The 24,785-nt window shown below is 47.8% G+C and overlaps 1 protein-coding gene across 2 annotated transcripts in view; it reads right to left on the bottom strand.

The window, feature by feature from the left end:
- GRAMD1B (GRAM domain containing 1B) overlaps positions 1 to 24,785 on the bottom strand; it is a 284,969-nt gene that overhangs the window by 105,526 nt on the left and 154,658 nt on the right. For both annotated transcript variants that reach the window (XM_039496098.1, XM_039496099.1), the window contains one exon: positions 24,336 to 24,413. In XM_039496098.1, the coding sequence (XP_039352032.1) occupies positions 24,336 to 24,413 (78 nt within the window). The remainder of the gene's footprint in view (positions 1 to 24,335; positions 24,414 to 24,785) is intronic.

Here is a 24,785-nt window from a genome sequence, read left to right as displayed (position 1 = left end):
CAGACTTCTGGCCTGGGGCGGAAGGCTCCGGCCCTGGGCTCTGACTGTGGGACTTTGAGTTCTGGGCTTTGGCTGCATAGCGGTGAGCTCTGTACTCCGGCCACACACCTTCAGGCTCCGGCCACTGGGCTTGGGGCTCACACACCCCCATATCACCCCTGGTCCCCACTACTGTCCCCAGCCCCTCACCCATCCACCCCATCACTTCTGGCCTCCAATGCCTCCCTACCTACCGCCACATCCAAGGCTTAATTTGTGTCTTGGCTTGCCAGGGCTGAGTAAGTCTGCTGTGAAAAGTGATATCAGTGTGTTTGTTAATATCACTTTTCACTGCCTCCCAGCTAGCTAGTAAGTCTGCTGTGAAAAGCAATATTAAGAAACATACAAATATTACTTTTCACAGAAGACAACTTCCTAGCTAGCAAATCTGGAAAAAAAAACCCCATAACCAATAAAGCAAAAGAAACAACAACAAAAGACAAGAACATGCACAGCATCTTATTTGTGTTTCTATTCTGTTTAGGTCCAGTAAAGAAAAAGAGACAACTGTATGTTATTATTATTGAGTCTGCAAAAAAAAACCCTACATAAATAAATTACTGTGATTTGGACATGGAGATGTACATATTTATTTGTTTTTCCTAAAGTTAATTAAGTATTTTAGGAAAAATTGTCAGAGTGGCCACCAGCTGGTGGCTGCACTCTGAGGCCACCAAAAAAATTGTGAGAACCCCTTTTGGTGTCTCTCTTGATATACTACAGCCAAGCTGCCTTATTCAGCTTCCAAGCTGTCCCAGCTAATCTCTGCCCTTTCTGTGAGGGGCAGACAAAGGCAACAAAGGGCAACAGAGACCAAGAATTGCTTAGCTCTTCCCTCCCCCTCAAAAATCCCCATAACTGCAGCATAAACTCTTTAGAGCAGGAAGACGTGACATCAGCCCTCAAAGGAAAGTAGCATATCCAGGCTGAAGGTGTAAAACTTGGAAAGGAACTTATTCGTGAGACTTGGCTCCTATCCCTAGCGTCCCCTGGCACTAAGGAAGCCCCCCGAGTGTCAGGTTGGGGAAGGGAGAAAGTAAAAGGATGAGTGAAAAAAGCAAGAAGTTGCCAAGCGAAGCCACTTACGCACAAGGAGGCCGGCAGCATTTCCATCCTACCTTTGCTGTCGCCATATCAGACGCCTCCATGTTTTCTGCTTGGCCTATCAGTAAACAAGACCATTCAGGGAAGGGGGGGAGAGGGGAAAGAGAAAGTCAAAGATGAGGAGGAAGAGATGAACAATTTGACAGGCAGATGAGAATAAAAAGAAAGTTAGTCAAGAACTAGCCCCAGGCCTACCCAGCTGCCCCAGACAGGGAGGAAAAGGAGAACGCCACTCCAGAGGCTGACTTCTCTGCCCCTGTAAGCTCCCCTGACAAGATTCTGATTTAGACTCTTGGCTGGAGTCAGGCAAGGTGTTTCAGCAGGAGATGTGATTCATTTGCCAACTACCCCTGTGCCATCCAAAGGTCTAGCATGCTGCTGAGGAAGAGAGCATCCTCCCATCTTCCTCTGCACTCTGAGCTTCTTCAGGGAGCACATAAGCAAATTAACTTGCTCCTGGACAAGACTATGTGCTGCTTCCCCTCTCTCATTCTATGGGAAGGGAAAGCAACACCAGGAACATCCCACTGGGCACCACAGAAATGTGGAGGGAGGAAAAAAGCAGATGGATGCTGGACAGTACATGGGTACACGAGTGAGATCTGATGGATGCTAACTAGGAGGAATGCAGGGAGGAAGGAAGCAGCTTTAAAGGTAAGAGTGCAGGGGGGAAAGCCAGACAGGTGCAGCAGAGATAGATGTAGGTGCAGGGATAAACCTGAGATGTTCTTAAAGAGAGATCCGGGTGTAAGAAGAAAGTGTGATCATCCATACTCCACTGAAAACACTCACCTCACAATGACACTCAGAAAATTTTGGGGCCTAAACTGGGAACTCTTTGGTTCATATACATGGCTCTGACACTGAAAAATCATTCTGTAAGGTAAATTTGGCACAACAGCTCGAGTGTTGAAAGGCAGCTGCATCTGCAGAGGCCCCTGCCTTTCTGAGACAGGCCATCTGATTGGAGGAGCAGGATGACTTCATACAGCCCCATTCATCATTCGAGGTTTCCTGTCCAGCAGGCACAGCTTCTCCGTTCAGTTACTGCAGTTTTCCTTTCTGGCCTACTTTACTACAGTAAATCAATCTGGATTGTACTAGCTGACCAGCCAGGGAAGGGATGCATACAACTGGCTGGAATGCACTAATTCTGGTACACCAGGCAAACACAAGCAATCCTAGCAGGGGGATAGGGCAAAGTGCTGCAGAATCAGACCGATTTAAGTTGCCAGGGGCTAGAAACATCACTGTCTGAAAGTGTTCTCGCTCTTTCTCTCTCTCACACACACAGATAATACAGCACACAACGTACACACATACACAGGGCACCAGTGTATAGTACACCCAGTCTACAGGGCAGTGGTAAACAATCTACAACACCCTCACACAAACACAATTGCACAGTACATGCAGACTATAGGACACTGATATACAAGCTACAGAACGCACACACCATCATGCAGTATGTGCACACACAACCAGGCACTAAAATATCCCAGAGAGTCTGAGTACACCCACGTGCTGGGTTCACCAATACTCAGCATGAACCCACACATACACCATATACACAGTTGTCAGTGTCTGGGGGCCTGCAGACAGACACTGATATTTAGAATCCAAACCACAAACGTAATGCCATCAATGTGCCGGATGCACACACGCAACTTTCAGAAAGGCTGGAGCACAAGAAAGTACACGCAGCTGTGTATAGTATTGTGCTATATGTTATGCACCGCAAGGAGTGATTTTTTTTTTCTGTACAGCACATGGCTGTGCAAGTCTCACAATGCACCTACCCCGCTGTACACAGATACACACAAGTCATGTTGTCTATTCTCCTGGTAATTCAGAACTATTCTCTACAGCATGTTCTCAGTGGTTGTATCTGGATACATAATAAAACCCACTCTATGAATACACATACACACACAGTCATCCTCAGTCACAAGCTCCAAGGGGGACACGTGGCCCCAACACCAATTTTTGTTACTGGCATGTTGATGCCTCCTCAGCATGGATGCAGGTCTAATGCATCCTCATACCTTCTCATCTCCTCCCCATAGGCGCAGACTCCATGGGTGCTCCGGGGCTGGAACACCCATGGGGAAAAGTTAGTGGGTGCTCTGCACCCACAGGCAACCAAGCTCCCCTGCTCCTACCCCCCACTTTCTCCTCCCTCCGCCCCCCGAGTGTGCTGCGTCCCTGCTCCTCCTCTGCCTACCTCCCAATGCTTCCCCCTGACCACCGCCAAACAGCTGTTTGGCGGCGTGCTGGGAGGGAGGGGGAGGAGTGGGAACGCTCAGGGTAGGAGGCAGGGAAGCGGTGGGGCTGGGGATTTGGGGAAGGGGTTGGAATGGGAGCAGGGCAGGGGTGGGACGAGGCGGGGCAGGGGCAGGGGCACATAGAAGGGGTGGAGTGGGGGCGGGGCCAGGGCCAGAGGCGGGGTCGAGCACCCAGGGGAAAGAGGGGAAGCAGCGCCTCTGCCCCAGCAAACCACCAAGCTGTTGCCCCTAGGGCAAATAGAGGGCGGCGCGTGGGGCTGGGGACCTGCCCAGTCAGTCCCTGCTGCGTCCAGCGCGCGACGGACGACCGGACCTGCGGCCGCAGGCGACTGCTGCGGGCGCTGGCGCAGCGGCTTCGGCTCGGCTGCAGCTGGCAGACCACGCAGCTCTCGCCAGGCCGCGACCAGCCGCCGCCCGCCGCGCTGTGCCGCCGCTGCGTCCCGGCGCTGTTCTCGGCGCTGGTCGTGCCTCGCGCGTGCGTGCAGGTCGTCGTCCGAGCTCGCGTGGACGGGCGCGGGAGCTCCGGGCCGCGGGGCGGGGGGAGAGGGGAGACAGCGCGGCGGGGAAGCGCGCGGCGCAGCCGCTGCCTGGGGGGGGCCTAATTCTAGAGCCGCCCCTGGCCTCTGCTCCTCTCCCCTGCTCCATGGCCTCCCCAAAAAACTTTTTTAAATGTTTAGCTGCAAAAGCTCTTTGGGGATAGGACTGTCCTTTCTGTCACCTGTCTTTACAAAGCCTAGCATAACGGGGTCCTGACCAGACATGCAAAACCTGCGGAAAAATCGCAGAAATTGGGCTTGGTTTTGGCTTAACTGGCTTGTGAGTTGCTTGTTGGCTAGTTTTTGGCTTGTAGCTTTCTGCCTGTTTGGCTTGTAGCAGCTTGTTGCATCTTTTTTTTGATGGGCTCCCAGGAAGCTGGGGCAAAGGGGGGAGAGAGTCAGGGGTGCACTGCAGACCCACCACAGTCCCATACTGCACGCTGGGGGGATCTAGTCACATAGAGTGTTGGGGTTCTTAGGGATTGGCTTGTTTTGGCCTTGTTTTGAAATGGGATTAGCTTGATTTTTGACTTATTGTAAAAGACAAGGTGCTTATTTACCGTATGAAAGTTGGCAACGATGGTCCTCACCCTTGACTGTGGCTTATTGTAGATAATGAAAACAACACAGAGCAACCAAGGTACACTCAAAAACACAAGCAGCAGGTACACACACTCTGAACAAAAACAGGAAGGAGCCCCAGCAAACTGTCATCCAGAATTCCAACCCTGCCTGGCTTTTGAATTTCCAAAAGAAGTTGTGTTAATATTTTGGGTTCATTTTTGCAGCAACTGGGAGTGGTGGCAGATGAGCTAAGACCACACAAAAGAGGCAACTGGAAACAGCAAATGGCGAACATCCCCCAGCAAAGCCCACTCTCAGGATATTCTACACTACAGAGGCACAGGTGCTGGCATAGATACTTCTTACACTGACCAAAGAGGTTCTCCTGTCACTGTAGATAATTCACTTCTCTGAGAAGTGGTAGCTAGTTCAACAGAAGAATCCTTCAATTGACCTAGCCACATCTAAACCGGGGGCTAGGTCGACCTAACTACAGTGTTCAGAGTGCGAAATTTTTCGTAGTCCTGAGTGACATAGCTAGGTTGATCTAAGCTTTAGGTGTAGACCTGGCCTCATGAAATCAGAAGCCCAGTTTTGTAGATATAAGAGGATCAGAGAAACTTCTGTTAAGGATCCAGAGCTTCCTTCTGATGTCACCCCAGTGACATCAATGGAGGTACTCCTGATTTACCCCCACCAAGATATCAGAATCAGGCTCCCGGACGTTTGGGTGCATAACTAAATTCAACTTGCAAATGCTATAAGGGTCATCCATTGCTAACAGAGAAGAGGGTACATTTTCAAAGTATTCAGCTCAATTTTAGCCATTTAGCCCATGCTGACTTTAACAGGAGTTACAAAACACACCCAAATGCCCCGTCCCCTCCCGGCTCCTTAGCCAGTCTCAAATGTCATACGCTCTACACATTCCATGCAAGCACAGTTGGCTGTACAGGCAAAATGCACACATCCATTCTTAGACACACACACACAGCCTTTATGGCCTACTCTCGCAGGGATACAGAACTGTAACCCAGCTGCTGCAAACGAATTATTCCTGTCCCAGTTCCACTCTAGCAACCAGTGGGAGTCCAATGTTAATCATAAAGGGCTAATTGTTAGAGCATCCACAGAAGCAAAGCCAAAAGTCTTAGAGAGGCCGACCATATCAGTCTCCTAGGAACAATGTGCACTTAGACCAAAATACTGCACATTAGGCCCTGCCACTTTAAGTATAGCGGTGCTTATCCAGTCAGTCACAGCTACAGGGGAGTCTGCACAACCCTGGGTGGAGCAATAGGGATGGTGAAGTAGCAGGCGGCACAAAGCAAAATCTATTAGCAAAGGAATTGCTGAGAAGGAAAGCTACAAACAAATCAAAAGATTTCAAGGAGAGAGAAAGAGGGGAAATTATGCCTAGGGAGAGTGCAGTGTGTGGGTAAAGGAATGCAGGGAACAGACATAACATAAGGATTAGGGACTGCAAGGAGTACTGAACCCTGGGAAAAGATGCCTAAACTGCTGAATCCTCTCTGGAGTCAGTGTTCCGCAGCCCTGGAGTCTCTGCTGTCAGAGGAGGTTATCTGCAAGCCCAGCATCCCCAAAGTAGGATCCATCTCTATTTCCTCAGGGAAATTTCATGAGGGGCTGACTCTGTGCTTCAGCAGCCGGGAAATCATGTGAGGCTGTATTTGCGTAGGGAGTGAGGATGCATCACACGCCTACTGCATCATGGGAGCTGTAGTTGTTCTGTTACGGCATGCCGGGTGGATGTCAAACCATTTATTTCTGCACTAAATGTGTATGGTGCTTGAAAAGGCATGTGTTATGCCTGAGGGTCTCAAGAAAGGGGGTGGGAAAGAAGACTTTCTCTCTTAAAAGGTGGGGTGATGGAGAGTCCTCACAGAGGATAAAGCGTGCCTTGCAAGAGGAAGAAGGAAGGATATTTTCCTATAGATGCTGGGGAGAGCAAGGGGTCCTTTCTGAAAGAAGGGAAAAGGACCTATTGGAGAAAGCAGAAAGGGTGGAATTGGAACCATTTTTTTTTTAAATTTACACCACAGATTTGACACTGCTTGAAACAGACTGATGACTATTTTCACACACTGTTTCACAGAATTTTCATTTTTTTGTTGGTTTTTAATCAGAAACTTGGGAAGGTTTGAATTTTGAAGCTACCTTTTGCTCTGGAGGGGCTTGTTTTCTTTCAGAAATGAGTTCCTTCACATTTCAAAAGAAGCCCAGGTTCAAGAGAAAACTTCTTGAAACACAGTGGATTTTTCAGTGAAATAAGTCAATTTTTTTAGTTTGTAAATAAACGGAGCCCCACTCCCAGTCAATTTAAACTTTCGCTGTAAATATTTTGCACACCTTTAGGTGGAAGGATATGATGTTTCAAGATTTATTTCCTCTTGGGGACTAGACAAAGCAGTCATTAATGAAACAGACCAGCTCTACTTTTTGTTAGGCCAACATTTTCCACAGTGTCTAGTGATTCTGAATGCCCCAACTTGACACACTATAAAGGGGCGTGATAGTGATCAGTGTCCAGCCTCAGATAATCCTTTAAAGTGTGCCAGGTTGGGCACTCAAGCGTTGAAACCCTGAGAATCACTAGCCCCTTTCAAAGTCTTCTCCTTAGTGCATAAAACAGACAGTAAAGTGATAAAACTAGCCTTTATACAGAGCCTGCATCCCATCTATGGGCTTGAAAAGGTTTCTGATACTGTACTAAGGGATATTGCACCAAAGCAGCTTTCATAGGAATTGCCAGACTGGATCAGGCCTAGCCTAGTCTCCTGCCTCTGACAGAGGTCAATACCAGATATTCCCTAGAGGAAGGTGTAAGAACCCTGCAGTATGCAGATATGAGGTAATCTGCCCTCAGGATTAGCTCTCATCCCTATCCCTAAGCATTAGAGATCAATTTAAGTCTTTTTAGGACTGCAGAAGTAGGTGTCCTGTGGGATCAAGAGGCGTTAATACAAAGAGACAGAAATAAACTGTAAGGGCTACAGGAAAGAAAGTCCTGGAACATGTACAAAGACTAAAATTAGGGGAGTTGTTGTAGCCGTGTTGGTCCAAGGATATGAGAGAGACAAGGAAGATGAGGTAATACCTGGTTACTTTCTCCAGACCTGAGGAAAAGCTCTGAAGCTCAGAAGCTTGTCACTTCCAACAACATAAATTGGTCCAATAAAAGATATTATCTCACCTACCTTGTCTCTCTCAAGTTAAGGGAGACTTTTGGGATATTTGCTAGCTAAGACTTTTTTAAGGGATGCCAAAAGATATTCTCGGGAGCACTAGTTCAATTCTGGGAACCACGGTGGATATTTAGTTGAAACTGAGGATGGTTGATTTTTACAGAGACATAGAAAAAATTAGAATCGAAGTGGGAGGGTAAAGAAAAAAGGAGTGGTGGTTTTTATAGATATAAAGAGAGGTAAGAGTCTGAGGGTACTGGAAATGGGGAGACTATAATAGGCACTGCAGAGAGAGTTTGAGGTGAGAAGAAGTAGGGAAGATGTTAAAAGGTGCAGAATGAGTTTGGTTTGGGACAGGATAATTTGGAGCCAGGAAGGATGCATTTGAAGGAGAGTCACAAGGGGAATGACTGGAAAGGAATTAAAAGAAAGGAACAAAAGAAAGCCCACTGACCCATCACTTCTAAAGCCTGAAGGGAGGGAAGAGCAGGGGATGGATGGGTTAAATCTCAAGACACAAGTTGGATTGGTCCTGAACCCAATTTCCCTATTTGGAGAGAGGGGGACCACTGTCCATGTGTGCACAAGTCCATTACCTCATTATTACAAAAACTTTTCTCAGCAGCTCTAGGCTGGGTCATCTCAATGCTGAATACCCGTGCTAACGTGGGACAGCTCTTCCAGCAGGTTAAGGAGGACAGTGATGGAACAGTGAGGTAAGAGAAACATCCTCCATGTGCTATAGCAGGCAGCAAACATGGAATGTAACATTCGAAGTATTTTCACTTCTCAGGAACTTCACTGTCCTGTTCATCAGCCAAGGGAGCAGGTAGGCAGGACCTTTGGGATAAATGCCTCAGATTCTGAGGGGACCCACACGAAGCAACAAGCAGCAGGTGGTAGTGCAGCGCACGGCTGATGACTGTCTATTGAGGTGGGCGGCCTAGTTTCCTTGACAGAAGTCGAAGAACTCAAGTGCCCTTGAATAAAGCCCATGAAGAAAAAGGAGGGGGCCTGACGGATTGTTCTCTCCAGGACAGAGAGAGGATGCCTGAAGCTTTGGTGGATCCAAGCCCCCTGCCGAATCTCTCAATCCATCCCAGGGGGAGCACAATCCAACACTGTAAATAAAAGAAAAGGGAGGAGGGTGACAGAGCATGCAGCAGTGCGAACTTCTATGGGTTGAGGGGGACAGTGTGAACAGCACAGCCAGGTCCAGGGAGGGGTTAGGGCCAACGTGCGAAAGGCAGCAGCAGAAGAGTATAGCAAGAACCAGCCAGGCAGAGAGGGAAGGAGATTGGTTAGTATAGATTACAATGGCTGACCTTATTATGGTGTACGGTGTACTGGGGTGACACATGCTGCCATCTTATCACTGGAACACTCACAAATACTCTGCGGCAGGCCAGGAAACAAGTGCAAAGGAAGGTGGTGTAGGAGGAGGAATACACAGCTCACAATGAGCACATACACAAGCACAGTCACCTGCAGGAGTAGGGAGGTCTGTCCGTGCTCCAATATGCTCCCAGCAATCAAGGAGAGATGCTGCCAAATCCACAGGGAGATGGAAATCCCAGCGTGGTTACACAAACGCAGCACTTTTGGGGCGGAAGCAGCACAGAGATGTGACCTCAGATCCCGCTATGGAGAGATGCAATTCCACAACTATGATGGTTCTGGGTTGTTTTGTTTTTTAGGCACCGGCGTTTTGGCCCCAGAGGGAAAGAGACATGATTAGGCTGATCAAAGGGCGACGACGGGGAAATTTACAAAGGGTTTGTGCTACGTGCAAAGAGGCACCGATGTCTCTTCTCTGTTCTCAGATTTCTTCTCTTGGGGGAGAACCAATTTTCAAGGCACAGCTGCCTTCGGGTTTCTGCTGAACTTGCTGCTGCCACCACAAGATAAGATGCAAAACCCGGAGAGATTAGAGAAGAATTTTGGACCAGAACCAAAAGGATTTGAGGTTAATAATAATCAGAATCAAATTCTCATAACTGGGATTAACCAACATTTCTTTCAAGCTAACCTCTTCCCCAGAGTGAAGCTGTCTCATCTAAACTGCTTTTTCCACTTGTGTCCGGCGCCTGCAACGAAGGGTCAACTTGAACCTTAGCAGTGCTGATCGCAGTGGGGTTTTTCATGGCTGAAATCAAGGATGCTAGGACACTCAGAGGAAAGCCCCGGTTAGGTTTGTAGAGGAAGAGCCAGAGGGAAAATAGTCCCAGTACTGCTGATCCATCAGAGGGGTTTCTTTCTTCTCCTTCCTCCTGGATACATGGGATTCTAATCCCCCAAGTAAGAGAGGCAGCTCAGTGCAAACTCGAGTCAGCAAGGTGCATCCTGCACACTTTCTCTTTGCCTTCGGCTTGCTGACTCATTCGCGAGTGCTGCTCTCCCCTTCCCTCCACGCAGCCAATCAGCACATGGCTGGCTCTCATCCCTACGGACACATGGGCTGGCCTAATCACTTCCAGTAACCCCCAAAGCAAGACTAGAAGGTTAGGACCTCACGTGGCGAGAAGCAGTGCCAAGGAAGGAGGAAATCTGATGCCAGGATTTTTCCCTAGGAAAAATCAAAAGCTCTTGGGCACTGACGGGCACTGGGAAAAGGTTAATGTCATTGATGCTGAAGAACATACTCTTCACGGATTTCGGCAATGGACGAGTAGACACTTCAGGAGAGCAGTTAGCAAGAGGAGGCTTTATATTTAAAGGTACAGCAGTGAACAAATTTGGCTTAAAAAAGAAACATGAAATCTCACTGGAAACTTAAGCCACCCTGCAATGGGATACTTCTAACAGTCTGGGTCCTAAGAGGCCCCCTCAAAGACAGGTTTGGCAGGGGCACTAAGTAGTAACAAAGCCCACCACCTTCATTTTTTCCCATGTCTTCTGGGGTTTGGAACCAGATCTGGAGGAGGGTTAAGTGGCTTAAGGGAGGGGTCTCCACCTTTTTCTTTCTGAGGACCTCCCAATATGCTATAAAAGCTCCAGGGCCCAGTGGGGGTGGCTTTGGGCTCTGAGCTTCAGCCATCGACCCCCAGTTGAGAACTACGGACTTAAGGAACAGAGTACAGCTGGTATGGGTTCCCTGCAGGGCCGGCGCAACCATTAGGCGACCTAGGCGGTCACCTAGGGTGCTAACATTTGAGGGGCGGCGACTGCAGCGGCCGGACCTTTCGCCGCCTCTGTCGGGGGCGGCATTTCGGGGGCGGGACCTTTCGCTGCCTAAGGCGGCAAAAAAGCTGGCGGCGCTCCTGGTTCCCTGGGGGACAAATACTTCTGTGCCCTGTTTGGTGAGGTCTCTATTTTTTTTTCCAAGTTGGAGAAAGTTCTTACAATATTTTTCAATTATTATTTTCCTTTGTTTCTGAACCTCTCTGCTCTTCCTGCTGGGACTGGAAGATGAAGTGCATCCAGGTTCTTGTCACAACCTGGCCCAGAACTGCATTGTACAGACATCAGTTTGTTATAAAGGGACCCTATTTGCTGGGTCTCACGTGCTTCTAAGACAATTTGGTCTGGGTAGAGTCTAGTCACTCTGTCTAGCTCTGGGACTCAAAAAAACACACTTCCTGGCTCAGACCTTTCATCTAAGCCCTTCCTTGGAACATAAAGCTCCAAAGTCCAGCTGCCATAGTCCCCAAAACCAGTGTCTCAGACCTCCTAAGACCCCTAGTTGCTTACACACATTCCCTCAGAGTTCCTCCTAGCTGGGCACTCTGGCTTAATCCCTTCGGGGACAACATGGCAGGAAAGCAAGGAACAGGTTTAGCAAAGGACTTTCTTAACCACAGACCCTTTAGTCTTAAAAAAATCCTGGAGAGCTACAGATCTTTGGAGAAAAACAGAAGTCCAAACACGCCCCTCCCCATATCTGATCTCCCTCATCTAAGAGTACAAGGTCTGTCAGTATTCAGGCTGGCCAGAGTCCCTCCTGCCCTCCCTCTCTCCTTCATGTTCTGCTTATATGTGGCAATGATCAACCTCCCTCCTTTTCAGAGCAGCAGCCCCTCATAAATACAGTCTCTTTCCTTTTGCTATGTGCCCAGGCTGCAAAGTTGCCACTCCACCAGCCATGCCGGTGTCCCTGTGTAGGAAATCCATTGTTCCATTAAAACTGATAGTTCCAGATTGCTTTGTGATGATCCTTCAACAAGGTGTCAAGCACCTTTCCTGAGCAAGGGAGATGTCTAGACTTATCCTGAATACCTAGTTATTCCCTGGCAGGGACACCAATTACAAAGGATATAGATACACAAATTTCCCCCAGTGCTCTGCATCTTTATCTCTTGTATGTGGTGTATCTTTGCCTAAGCCCAGCTTTGCAAACATTTATATGCCTTGGTGGCGCACGGAGCATGTCAGAGGCACTGGCAAGCATTTATATCTTGCCCATAAAATTGGGAAACACTGATTTTGCAGAGGCACTGCCCACATAACAAGGCGACAAGCTGTGCACGGAGCTGCCAGTGGTCTGAAAACGCTGAGGTTTCTATTGGTGGTGGGTGAATCTGCAATGACTGGATGATTTGGTTTGGAAAAGCATCCTAAAACTCTGAGTTCTCCTCTCCCACCTCTGCACAAGTGGAATGGAAACACAGGGAGAAGGATCCTTTGTTTGTGAGGTGTCCCACATGTTTGAACCGTGTTCTGATTGCCATGAACACACGGAGGTGCATGTGCAGGTGTTGGGGGGAGAAAATACAGCATTTTGCCAAACTTCCTTTTATCTCAAAAAAGTGTAATTCAGGTTTGCTCTTGGGTTTGGGTGGGGCGGAGGGGACTTTACACTTTCTGCTCTACTTCCATTCTCCTTATATGGCCCTTAACCCCTTAGCATAGTTCCATGTGCCTCCCAAGTACCCCACCTGTGGATCCCAAGGCAGGTATGACAGCCTGCTTGGGACAGGGCAGCTTGGATTCACTGAGGGGGGATGAGTGTGCTGTAAATAAGGGGCTCTGAAGGACTCCATAAGGACAACAGCGCCTTCCAGCCAGATGGAGAAAGCTGTTCCCAGAAGCTCCTCCCTATTCCCTCCTGCCCCACCACAAAGCTGGAGCAGCAATACGTCAGGCTACTTTTCTAGCTATAATCATCAAAAAAAGCCTCTCTAAATATGGTCAGCAGGTGGAATGCAACTACACAACTGCCCCTTCTGCACTTGCAAACAGACTATCTGAGCCAGCTTCTCAGACCTGGAAACAAGAGGCATTAAAAGCATCTTGTCATTTCCCCCCACACACACACACTCCTGTGTATCAGGGGCTGTGACGCAGCTCAACATGACTTCTGTCAAACTTTCTCCATGTGCAGTGAGACATGCAAGGGACATCTGGAGGCTTATCTAACCAAACAGGAAGACACTGCTCCAGTGGAAAGGGAACTAGGCTGGGAGTTGGGAGACCGGGGTTCTTGTTCCAGCTTTGCCGATGACCTGCTGTTTAACCTTGGACAAAGCACTTCCCCTTTCCTGTGCCTCAGTTTCCTCACTTGTGAAATAGGGATAATGACATTGACTTACCTTTGTAAAGCCTTTTGAGATTCTCAGATGAAAAGCTTTGAATAAGAGCTAACTAGTGTTATTATTGTTATGTTCCCAAGGGATTTAACAATAGGCATGCTTCATTTTACGATACCAGCTTGAAACAGTAGCCTGTGACGTCCAGCGTCTGGCCCATGCCAGATGTGTTAGAGGAAAAAGCACCCATAATGCATTCTGCTGATTGCCACAGGACTCGAGAATGAATTTTTGAATAGAGCAATCAGCTAGATACCCTGAAGCATGAACTCTGTCTGCACAACTACAGATCTGTCATAAAATTATCCGTCCCCCTTAATTTCATGGACAGCACTGGACTTTTCTAAAATTCAGGTAAGTGGCAACTGTGGAACTCCTCAAGACTGGGGGATATCAGAGCACAAGACAAAGCTCTACAAAAGAGACCTATCCTGCCAGGTCTCCACCCTGCATCTTACCCCCACAGGGCAACAAGAGGGAAAGGGAAGGCTTATCCAGCCCACCAAACACTTCCCAGCCATGCTGGAGAGAAGACACCCTACCCCCTTTCTCATATCAGGCTCAGCACATCATGGAGGGGAAGAGGAAGGATGACAGAGATGGGGGGATGGCATAACCTTGCTGGGGGCCATCAAATTCCAGAATCTGTGCTGATCTAATGAAAGGGTTATGAAAAAACAGACCCTATTCGGCTGAGAACAGAGCGTCCCAGGAGCTCATATAATGGGGATGACAGATCTTTCTCCTTCTGTACTGGATTCATCTCCAAAGGGCAGCTGGGGCTCCTGGAGCTGGGACACCAGGTGCAAAAGGTTCCAAGCTTGGCAGAGAAAGGAGGAATTTATCTTATTCCAGCCGCTTGTCAAACCTACTTTACCTAACAATGCCAGGCACAGGCAGGCAGCGGCACGCGCTATAATTAACAGCCCACCTCGGAGACATTGGAGGGAGAACAATGCTGGCGTAGGAGGAATTGGGAGCAGGTGATCTTTGCGCCCTGACAGGTCTGCCAACAGCAGCAAATGTGCTGGTCCTAGTGGAGCAGTGCAGCTCTCATCAAATCACTATAGCCCGTTCCTGTAAGTCCCAGCAGAAAGTCATACCATGGGCTGTCTCGGCAGCAGTTGGGGTGCAATGGGGGGCGGGGGGTACTGGGACTGGTACCCACTGAGGATTATACTCCTTCATTGCTAACAGAGGGGAGCTGCATCCTTCAGATTTGGACTTCTCCAAAGCTCAGCTATTTGGCACTGTACCCATAAGGGTCAGCAGATTTTGAATCTGGATCTGAATCCAAATTTTCCCAAAGTTCAGGGCAGGCGTGCGTTTTAGAGCCAGAGATCTGGCCCCATCTCTCATTAACCCCAACCCCCCACCACCCTCAGGCACACACACAACCAACCATCCCAGCCCCAACACAGACAACTCAAACATACCAGTCTAATAAATCCTGAGCCATGCAGGGGATGTGCAAAGGAAAATTAAAGGAAGTTACACAAATGAACTCGTGGTCAGCATGGGGTGGGTTGGTTAATGATGGATGAACCAGTTCACATAAAATATTAACCAAACCGAATGGCCACACATAACCTTTCCCAGGTTCATCTCAGGCCCAAACTACCATCCAGAACCCAATCCCAGCACCTTTTCCCAAATTCATCTCAAACCTGAACTGCTGCCCAGAAGCCAGCCCTGCACCTTCACCCAAATGCCATCTCACGTTTTTTTTCCTGGTTTGAAAAATTTGGGTTATTTTTCCCCCCTCTTGTGATTTTTCATATGTGTGGCAGCTTCTGCACAGGCCAGGACTGGGCATGGAGCAGTGACCAGGCTTGGGGTGCTTATCTAAACCTCCAAAAGGTTTGAAGCTCACCCATTATTCCTGGAGATGTCCCTACTTCCACCTCTTCATTTCCTTTTCACCTTCAAAGGCCCCACAAGAGGGTAAAACCATAACCTCTCACAACCTAGCTGGAAGAAGGGTCTCTCCAGAGCTCATCAGAGCCGGGTCTCAGTCTGCCAAGGGTCAAGAGGAGATCACCGGAGAGGGATTTGGGGTGCTCCTTTCCTCTGCAGGTGTGTCACCAGGCTTCTGCATGCTGCCAGTCCAGAAAGCTCAGGACAAGAGCTCAGCAAGTTGCAGAGCTGCAGACAGACGATACCCTTCAGTGTCGGTCCAGGTGGGTTCGCAAAGTCTCGCATGCCTGAGTTGAGTGGGTTGGATATGTGTGACCCCCATCTGGGCACGCCCTCAGGGGCTTTCTCAATATGCATACACCCCTCTTGCCCCAGATCCCTTAAAACACACCCCTCCCTATTGAGCTGGGCAGGTTCAATAGGCCCAGGAACCTTAGCAACACTTCTGACAAAGTCACTCTGAGGTTTGCAACAAAGCTCAACTGATACAAGCTGCACCCAACTTGGGGCTTTACTGGGACCATTTCTACTCAGGATCTGAACTCAGACCCATCTCTTGGCAGCACACTGAGCTTGGAGTCTATTCTCCCTGAATTTTACACTGGCATTAGGCAGCAGCAGCTGCCTCCTATTTATCCCCCTCCTCCAAAAGCACATCCATTCCTTTTCTCTTACTCTTGAATGTCCTTCTCCTTATTAATGTACTGGGCTGCCTAGCTCAGAGTAACGCAGCAGCAAGACATCCACCCCTGCCAGCACATGCAGATGGCAGCATTCCACAATCACATTGGCTGCCTGGCAATGAAAATAGACTCCCTGAAGCTGTGGGAGTGGCAGTGTTAGACAGTCCCTGCTGCGCCTCCATGCACAGGAGAACAGTGACAGGGACACAGGGTGTTACCACCACCATGCCTCTCAGGGGCAAGGGGAAACAGGAGCAACCAAAGGTTGGTGTAAGGTCCATTGGGAGCCTCAGATTGAGGAAATGGGCCTGACCCTCCACTTGCTCCCACCACTGTAAACCAAGAGCAGCTCCTTGGACTTTAATGGAGTTACACTGGTGTAAGAAAGAGGAGGCTCAGAGCCTGCTACACCAGGGTTGGCGGCACACAGGTACTGCATAGGCTTGGGCAGGTGATTAATCTGTAGTCACGATATGATTTGTGAACAGAACGTTCTACCTCTTGCCCTGTCCTGAGATGAACTGTCCTTCCCTGCCCTCCCATTTTCGTTCTCTCTCTTATCCATCACCCTCTAGCTGTTGTCTATTTCTCTCATCTCTCTTCCCCACCCCCTCTGTCCATTCCTCTCTATTCCCCTCACCCATTTCTCTCCTCTCCTCCCTTCCCTGGACTTTTGGATGCTAAGGGAGCAGCACCAATGGCTCTTGTGTGTATGAGCTTAAGGATTGTACTTCCCGCTGGTTCAGCAGCATGGCATTTACACTTTATTTAAGCCTGCTCTCTGCTATAAGCCTAAGGGGCGCCTCAGGGTCACAATAAAGAACAAGCCTGCAGTTCAAACAGAAGGGAGCGCATGAGTGAGCCTGAACTTGCAGTTCAACAGGGGTGAACAGTTTGGTGTGGTGTGTGTATAACCCCAGTTTGATGCACTAGCTTAAAAAACTCAACAGTACTGTGTACTCATCTCACCCAGGCCTCCGGGGGTTCTCCTACTCAGCCCTAGTCAATCTTTGGGCCACGCTGGGCTAAGATCATCTGGGCATCACAAATCAGCTCCTAGGTGCTCATATGGCTATTGCACTTCAGTATCTGAGTAACTTGCAAACATCAGTGAACCCATCCTTACAACACTCCTGCGAGCTAGAGAAGGGATTCTCCTCCCCATTAGACAGATGGGAAACTGAGGCACACAGAGATGAAGAGACCTAAACAGGAAATCTTGACAGAGGTGAGAACAGAAGCCAGGTCTCCTGGGTCCCAGGCCAGCACCTCAAAATTAAATTCTTCCTAGTTTGCTTTGCTACCTTTCCCCTTCTAGGACTCTGAATATACCTGCACAGCATATTCAGCCACATCTCTCATGCCCAGACACCTGGATGCACAAACATAATACCCACAGACTCCACCCCAGCACAGGACCCAAGCTCAGCCTCACCCACACCTGTCAACTTACATGGCTCTGCGGAAGGAGAGTTTTTTCCTCAGGGAAGACACACGCAAGTGACAGACGTGCTTCACTGCTGTGCTGCAGGAGACCTGCTCAGGGCATGGGTTCTGAACCATGGCTGGGCCTTGTGGTGCACCAGCCAAGTCTGGTGCCTACATCCCATGGAGCGGCAATAGCAACAGCAACAGCGGCAGCCACAGCGGTTCAAGTGTCTGCTTCCAACAGCAGGGCAAAGTCAGCGTCCTGTCCGAAGGCATCCGAGGACTTCAGCCCTGTGTGAATCACAGCTCTGAGTTTATTTGTCCTGTCGAGTCAGGTCACTGACAAGTTAACTTGACTGGTGAGATCCTTGGGACCATCTTTGTTGCTAAGTGCAGGCTGGTAATTAAGACATGGCTGGACATAGCCAAGAGATCAGCCCTCCCCAATCACATCTTCCTTTCTGGTATCTTTCCACAGTTGCCTGGTAGGTCCAGCATCCCTCAGCTGGTGCCTGGGATATCCTCACCTCCCAGCAGCTTCCCATATGTATCAGGGTGGGTGCAGGTCCTCTCTCTCTCTGTCCTAGTTCTGCAGGAATGAGATGGTGCTGCGTGCAGAGCTCTACCTGTGTGTGATGTCAGATGCGGTGTGCTAGGGAGGGGGTGTGGGAGGGACAAGGGTGCTTGATCCTGGCAGGCTGCACAGGGAAGTTGATTCCAGCGGGGGTACAAACTTGCTTTTTTCTATGGTCAGCAATAGTGCTGAGTGCAGGATCACTTAAAACACGTACACCAGCAGGCTCAGAAAAATTAAGGCCATATTGGAAGTATGCGCAAGCACTGCCTCTGCCACACAGGTGCAAGCAGATACATATAGGGTGACCAGATGTCCCGATTTTATATGGACAGTCCAGATTTTTTGATCTTTCCTTACACAGGCTCCTGTTACCCGTCACCCCGTCCCGATTTTCCATATTTGCTGTCTGGTCACCCTAGGTACATAACAGCTGGGAGATGCTTTTAAAGGCCTGTTCTTTTGGCATGTGCAATGAGGAGGGGGGACCTGGGCTGCTTGTATTAAGATTTCCCCAAAAGTCACACCAAACTTTTAATGCAGTTTGAAAAACATCACAATCTTCCCCCCCACCACCACCACCTTTAATTTCACACAATCTCATCACCCTCCAGGTGCAGCGAATTCTGAATTAGGAGGTACTGACGCACTCAAGAGGCATGGCCTGACAGAAGTGGTACTGATGCTACATTCACCTCAGTATAACAGAGGCAGGGGTGACTGGCAGGTTGTTCTCTGTAAGTGCCCCTGGGCTCTGGAATGCCCTCTGACCCTGGTCTGAAAGAGCCTGCATCAGCTGGCTTTTGGGACATGCTGCAGGGTCTGCTTGTTTCCTCTGGACTTTCCTGAGAGTTATGGGCTACTGAAGCACTGGCTGGTGCGGTGGGTGGTGTTATTTGTATTCAGAGCTGCTGCTTGGTAGGTACGTACAGCACATTGTAAGTAATGAGCAGGATACTCAGAGTCTGCAAATGGGGGCTCTTACTTATTTTCTTTCAAGAACAATAAAGTTCCATGACAAAAATCTGCCTCACCCAATGTACAGTCCAGGCTGGCAAATTCAAGATGTTCATAGACCCTGCACCAGAAGCTGAGCCTCTGGGTGCTTATCTGGATCAGGCCAGACTCCAAACCTTTAGAGGTTTCCCCTGTCATTCATAAACAGCCTAATGCATTATACAAAACTAAAAAAATGAATGGGACTTTTTGTCAGCCTAATGAGCGAGAGCCACTGCTCCCCAAGGAGAGATTACACCACTGCACCTCTGCCCTGGAGCCTGACATGATTACAACTGCAAACAACAGAAGTAAAGGCAATTTAGCAGCTCTGGATTTAGGTCAATTTAAGATTAGTCTTGTCAGTTAAATAATACATAAAAATTACTTGGAATTAAACATAAACAGCAGCAATTTTGAGGTCACCTTATGAGACACAGGTCACTGGGGATACTGCCACCACTATTTTATAAGGAGGACATGGACATCTTTTAAAATGACTATACATGGTCAGCACCTCCGCTTTGCACCCCATCTGAAAGGTGGCACCTTCAGTAGCCCAGTCCAGCAGCACACCAAGACTTTGGCTCAGCCCGGGCTCAAAAGGGGACCCCACTGCCTACTGAATCACCAGGACACTGTTTCTTTCCATACCTGGAGGCCACCCTGCCCTGATTCTGCTTAGCCTATGAAATCCCAGACCAAGGTGATATGACTTCACCCATTCCCCAGCATCAGACAAAACTCAGATAATATCTAAGCACCTGTCTGCTTTGCTGTCAATTTCCCTGTGATCTAGTAGTATACAGTGTTCTCAGCTAGTAAATTATGCCAGGATCAACAGCACCAGAGAGACTAATAATTGGAGTGAAACATATTGAGGAAAGGGTTAGCTACAACTAGCAAGCACTAGTTCTGAGCCAAACATTCTGTTGGATTATTAATTAGCTCTCTAGGGCTGGCTTGTTCTCAACTGAGTGAGTCAAATCTTCAGGTCCTTACTAAGCTTTTATTCACAGTCCTTACTCAGCTCATCTCCCATTGAATTAATTAGGAGGAATTTGACTTCAGCAGGAGTTTGGCTTAGTAAGAAGGACCTCTGATCCTGTGAGAGGGGACAAAGTGGGAGAGGTGCCTCAGTTCATCCTGGAAAGAAGCATTTCCTCCCTCATAACGTTTTTAATGCCAGCTGTGTTTTAAGGGACTATGCATTCTCTACTGCAAGTATAAGAGCAGCTGGGACTAGCAAACACAGAATACCGCCACCCCTTGCAAAGTGTTTAACCATCTAACCTTGTATGCAACATCATAAACACATAATCAGCAGCCAGATACTACCTTGGAATATATTCATTCTCCCTTTATCTCTGCAGCTCACAGTTGGAAAATTAACCAAGTAAAATGGCATCTGACTTTATAAACCTGCTCTTTGTGATTTTGATTCGGAGTTGCCAGTGTGTCTTAAGAGACACTCTGGTGAGGAGAAGGAGCTAGGAGGCGGGTGCTCTCCAGTGTTGAGAGGTTGAGGGACAAAACCAAGGATTCTTGGTTCTGTTCCCACCTCACTCATTGACAGACTGTCTGGCCTTGGGCAAGTCACTTTACTGCTCTGTCTCTCTGTGTCCCCATCTGTGTAAAGGAGAAAAGCAGGGGAGGCAGCAGGGCTCGCCTGCCTTCCCATTCGCCGCCAGAGCCAGGGTGAGCCTGGAATACTGGCAGAAACTAAAATCAGCTTTTGACTTGTAAAGCATGCAAATCTGAGCTAGATGCCATCAAGGGAGAATAAAACTGGAAGCCCATGCTAATCACCCCGCTTTAGCACTTCATGAAAACTACTGCCCACGTGCTGCACATAGACTGCTAATTTTGAAAGAAAAAAACGGTTCAATTAAAGGGTTTGGGCTTTTCTCGGAGTCAGGGGTGCTGGAAATTTTTTTATAGTGGAGGTGCGTGAGAACCATTGAACCAAACTGTAAACCCATAATGGAAACCACTTCAAGCCAGGCAGTGTGGCAGCACCCCCAGCACCCCTAGGTCCAGCACCTATGCCGTGAGTGAAGATTACTGGGGTTTAGCAGACACCAGTGCAGCTCATACTGGAGAGTGAGTCTTCGCTAGGGGCTCATTTCTTGATGTTACCATAGACCAAGAAAGATGTCAAAAGCCTTCTATTGTCAGACTGTGATTCTATGCTATTCCTGGGAGGAGCAAAAGCCGCATTGACTGACCCCAAAGCTGAACCGTGTGGTAACAGCGTAACAGGACCTAGTCAATTTAAGAAGTCAAAGTTGAGGTGTAATACAGGACTAGAGGCAGTAATAAAATCAGGGTTCCAGACCAGGACAGTACAAAAGAGGCTGCAGTAACAAAGAGCCTGTAGCTCCTGTGTAACAGAAGAAAATGGACTGGGTTCTGATCCAATAACACCAGGAGATGCAGAAATACTAACTCTTCGAGTTTGGCTGAAATACATAATAACTAATTAAATAATATGCAAAGATTTCTAGGTATTCATTTTCAGCCTCTTTTGTACCAATGCTGCAATATGAAGGTAGAATAAATCTACCCCAAGAGTCCGAAATTGATTAATTTTGGGCTTCTGGAATTTCAAAGAAATCGTTACCCAGCTGCTGGATCTCTGCCTTGCATACCGGACAACTGTCCCCAACACAACAGACAGAGGAACAGCTCAATCACAGTCTAGGCCTGGTCTCCACTTAAAATTAGGTTGACATACATATGGCACTTGAGTGTGAAAAATTCATACCACTGAGAGCCATAGTTATGCCGACCTAAACCAGTATAGATGTGGCTAGGTTGACAGAAGAATTTTTCCATCGACCTAGGTATGGCCGCTTGGGGAGGTGGATTATCTATCATGATAGAAAAACCCCTTGTGTTGATATAGGAAGCGTCTATACTAGGGCACTACAGTGGCATAGCTGTGCCGCTGTAGTCTCAACACTAGCCTTGCAGAGGAATCTGGGAATACAGTTCCAGTACAAATTCAGTTGGTTGTTTATTAAGGGTAAGAGGAAGCTAATGATCAATTGGCAACAGTGTTTTGTTTGGGTAAAGGTTTGGAAGATAAATGTGGAGAAGGTTACTTTATAGTTTTGACTTGCAAAGCACAGGGAAAAAAACAGTTCAGTTTCCAAAAGCAACACCTGTGCCAGTGGGTTTCTTCCCAGTGCTCACAACAGTAGTGCTGCTAGGAAAGGGGGAAAGCATGTTGCATATTGACTAGAACCATGCACACCCAAAAGTGGATAAACCCAAAGACTAGGTGAAGCTGAACCTCAGTGTGTACACCCTGAGTTTACACTGGACCAGTAATGGTCTGGTAATGACGTATCATTTATGATTTGTCAGGTAAGGGGGCCTGAATACAAATGAACATCAGGCACGTAAGTAACTGGGATGGCAACTGGGAGTGAGGACCTCAGGAGTTTCAATCCTTCCACTGCCACTGCCTCATTGTGTGGCCTTGTGCAAGTCATTTACACTCCCCGGGCCTCAGTTTCCCAAAACATAAAATTAGGAAATGGCAATTACCTACTGCAGGGGTATTAGAAAGATTAATCAGCCAATATTTTTAGAGCACTTTGGACTCTTTTGAGGTGCGGTGCCATATTTTTAGAGCCAATTCTTCACCTCACTAGAATGGGACAGAGAGGTTTTGAACAGCAACATGGAATCAAGGAGACTGGCAAATGGCTCGGGATGCCTCTTGCCTCAGTTTTGCTGGATATAGCAGATAGTGATGAACCCCCAGGTAAAAACAACCAATCAATCTCCACTCTACAGCACTTGCCACACCTCCAGTGATACCCTATTTGATAATTTACCCAAGGAAACCCACTTAAAGGCATCTTAACAGTAATAGTAACATAACATTACTTTACACTTATATAGTCCTTCTCATCCAAGAATCTCACAGTGCTTTACTGGACGATAAATATCATCATCCCAGTGTTTCAGATGGGGAAACTAAGGCACAAAGAATGACTTGCCCGAGGTCACAGCTGGGAACAGAACGCAGGTCTCCTCACTCCTAGCTCTGTGCCCCTATGCCGCTTAGGGTACGACTACACTGGAATAAAAGACCTGCAGCATGGCCTGGCTCAGCTGACGCAGGCTCCTGGGTCTTGGGCTCCAGGGCTAAAAATTGCTGTGCAGACATTTGGACTCGGGCTGGAGCCCAGGCTCTGGGACCCTCTCACCACAAAGTCCCAGACCTTAGGGTCCAGAGCCTGAACAGCCCCGCAGTCCAAGCCCTACAAGTCCTAGTCAGTTGACCATGGCCAGGGGTGTTTAATTGCTGCATAGACATATCCATTAGATTTAAGCACCCAACTGCATACTTCTGGCAACCTCTTTAAAGCTATGTGAGAGCAATCTGCATTTTAGACAGAAAAGCAACATATAACAACCACAATACTCAATCCATGATGACAATCCTTGTCAAGCCACACAGGGAAACTAGACCATGATGGACTGTTCTCTTCCTTAAACTGACAGGTATCTCCTTCTGCCTCCTCCTTTCACAGACATCCCTCCTACTTAACATCTTCTGATTTTCCAACACATTATTCTCTTTTCTATGATCTCACTGTTGACCCATCAAACACCTTGGTGTTCAGACTCCAGGAGTCACATACGCAACTGTTCAATGTAAAATACATATACTACCCATATAGGCACGTCCCATCCATGAACTATCCAAACTGTCCTACCCATTTAGAATTTTGCTTTCTTTCTTATCTTCTTATATGCTGTGGCAATATTCCAGACATCTCTAGATCCCCTCCTATGCAGCAGCACTCAGTCACATTCATGTATTATCAGTAACTGATCAGATATCAATATTATTAACATTTGCTATGTTAAGAGGATCTGTTCAATATTTTCTGTAACTGTAGCATAACCTGCATTTATATACAATGCTGCTTGCTGCATGTGCAGTGTTAACTTATACAGATTGTTACCTGTGTCTTCAAGGCACCTGCACTTAGTGTGCAACCTGTACTGACGGTGTCACTTGTGTTTACAAACATTATCTACATTTGATGTGTTACTTGGTTTCATCTTGTTACCTCTGATTGCAGGTTCCTCCTTCTGTGTTTCCACTATAATTAGGTTTTCCAGTTTTAGGTTTAAACTGACAACATCCCAAAGCAAAGTATACACTAACAAATACCCAACATTCACTGTATTTGCAATGGTGAGAAGTGTTTGCAGAGAATACCCTGATGACATTGCATTCTTGGTGCAAGTTCCTCATTAGGAGTGCAGGGCTTTAGGGGATAGGGATTGGAGGTGTTACTTGTTAATATCATTCAAAAAAACATAGTTTTACACCTAAAATATGAGCCATAATTTGCCTGATAATAAACAAACCCAGCAAGCCAATACCTGTGTTCAGGCTGAGCGAGATTACCGTCATCGCCCCAATTCCCCACTGCCGGATAGGCCTACCTTTCGTCACGCATTCGGGGACTCAGGAATCGGGCTGAATCGTCATCATGGCTGCTTTGCTGGCTACTCTGCTGGCTGCTGCAGAAAGAGACAGAAAGACATAAGCAGTTAGAGCTCTGGATGGTCCAGCTGCTTCACTCTCCTAAAGAAAACAGGAACAGAATTAAAATAAACAGAGTTAGGACTTGTCTACACACTGATTTAACTGAACGGATGGGAAAAGTAGTTTAGTTAAACTAATGCAGGTCTCATTGTGTGGACACTCACTCTTAAATCAATATAACAGTGTCCACACAGAGTTGCCCCAGTCTAATTACATTGATAAAAAAATAACACCTACAGATGTGCATGTGTATAGACCAGGCCTTAGGTTTGCAAGTAAGAGAGTAGCAAGTTTATAATGGTTGCTTTGTGCATCAGATCTTGCCTTAAGTTGCTAAATCATGCCCT

This window comes from Mauremys reevesii, linkage group 12 (genome assembly GCF_016161935.1).
Source record: "Mauremys reevesii isolate NIE-2019 linkage group 12, ASM1616193v1, whole genome shotgun sequence".
In the NCBI taxonomy this organism is placed as follows: Eukaryota; Metazoa; Chordata; order Testudines; family Geoemydidae; genus Mauremys; species Mauremys reevesii.
The sequence above is the reverse complement of the archived record's forward strand: the minus strand, read 5'-3'. Positions and strand labels throughout refer to the sequence as shown.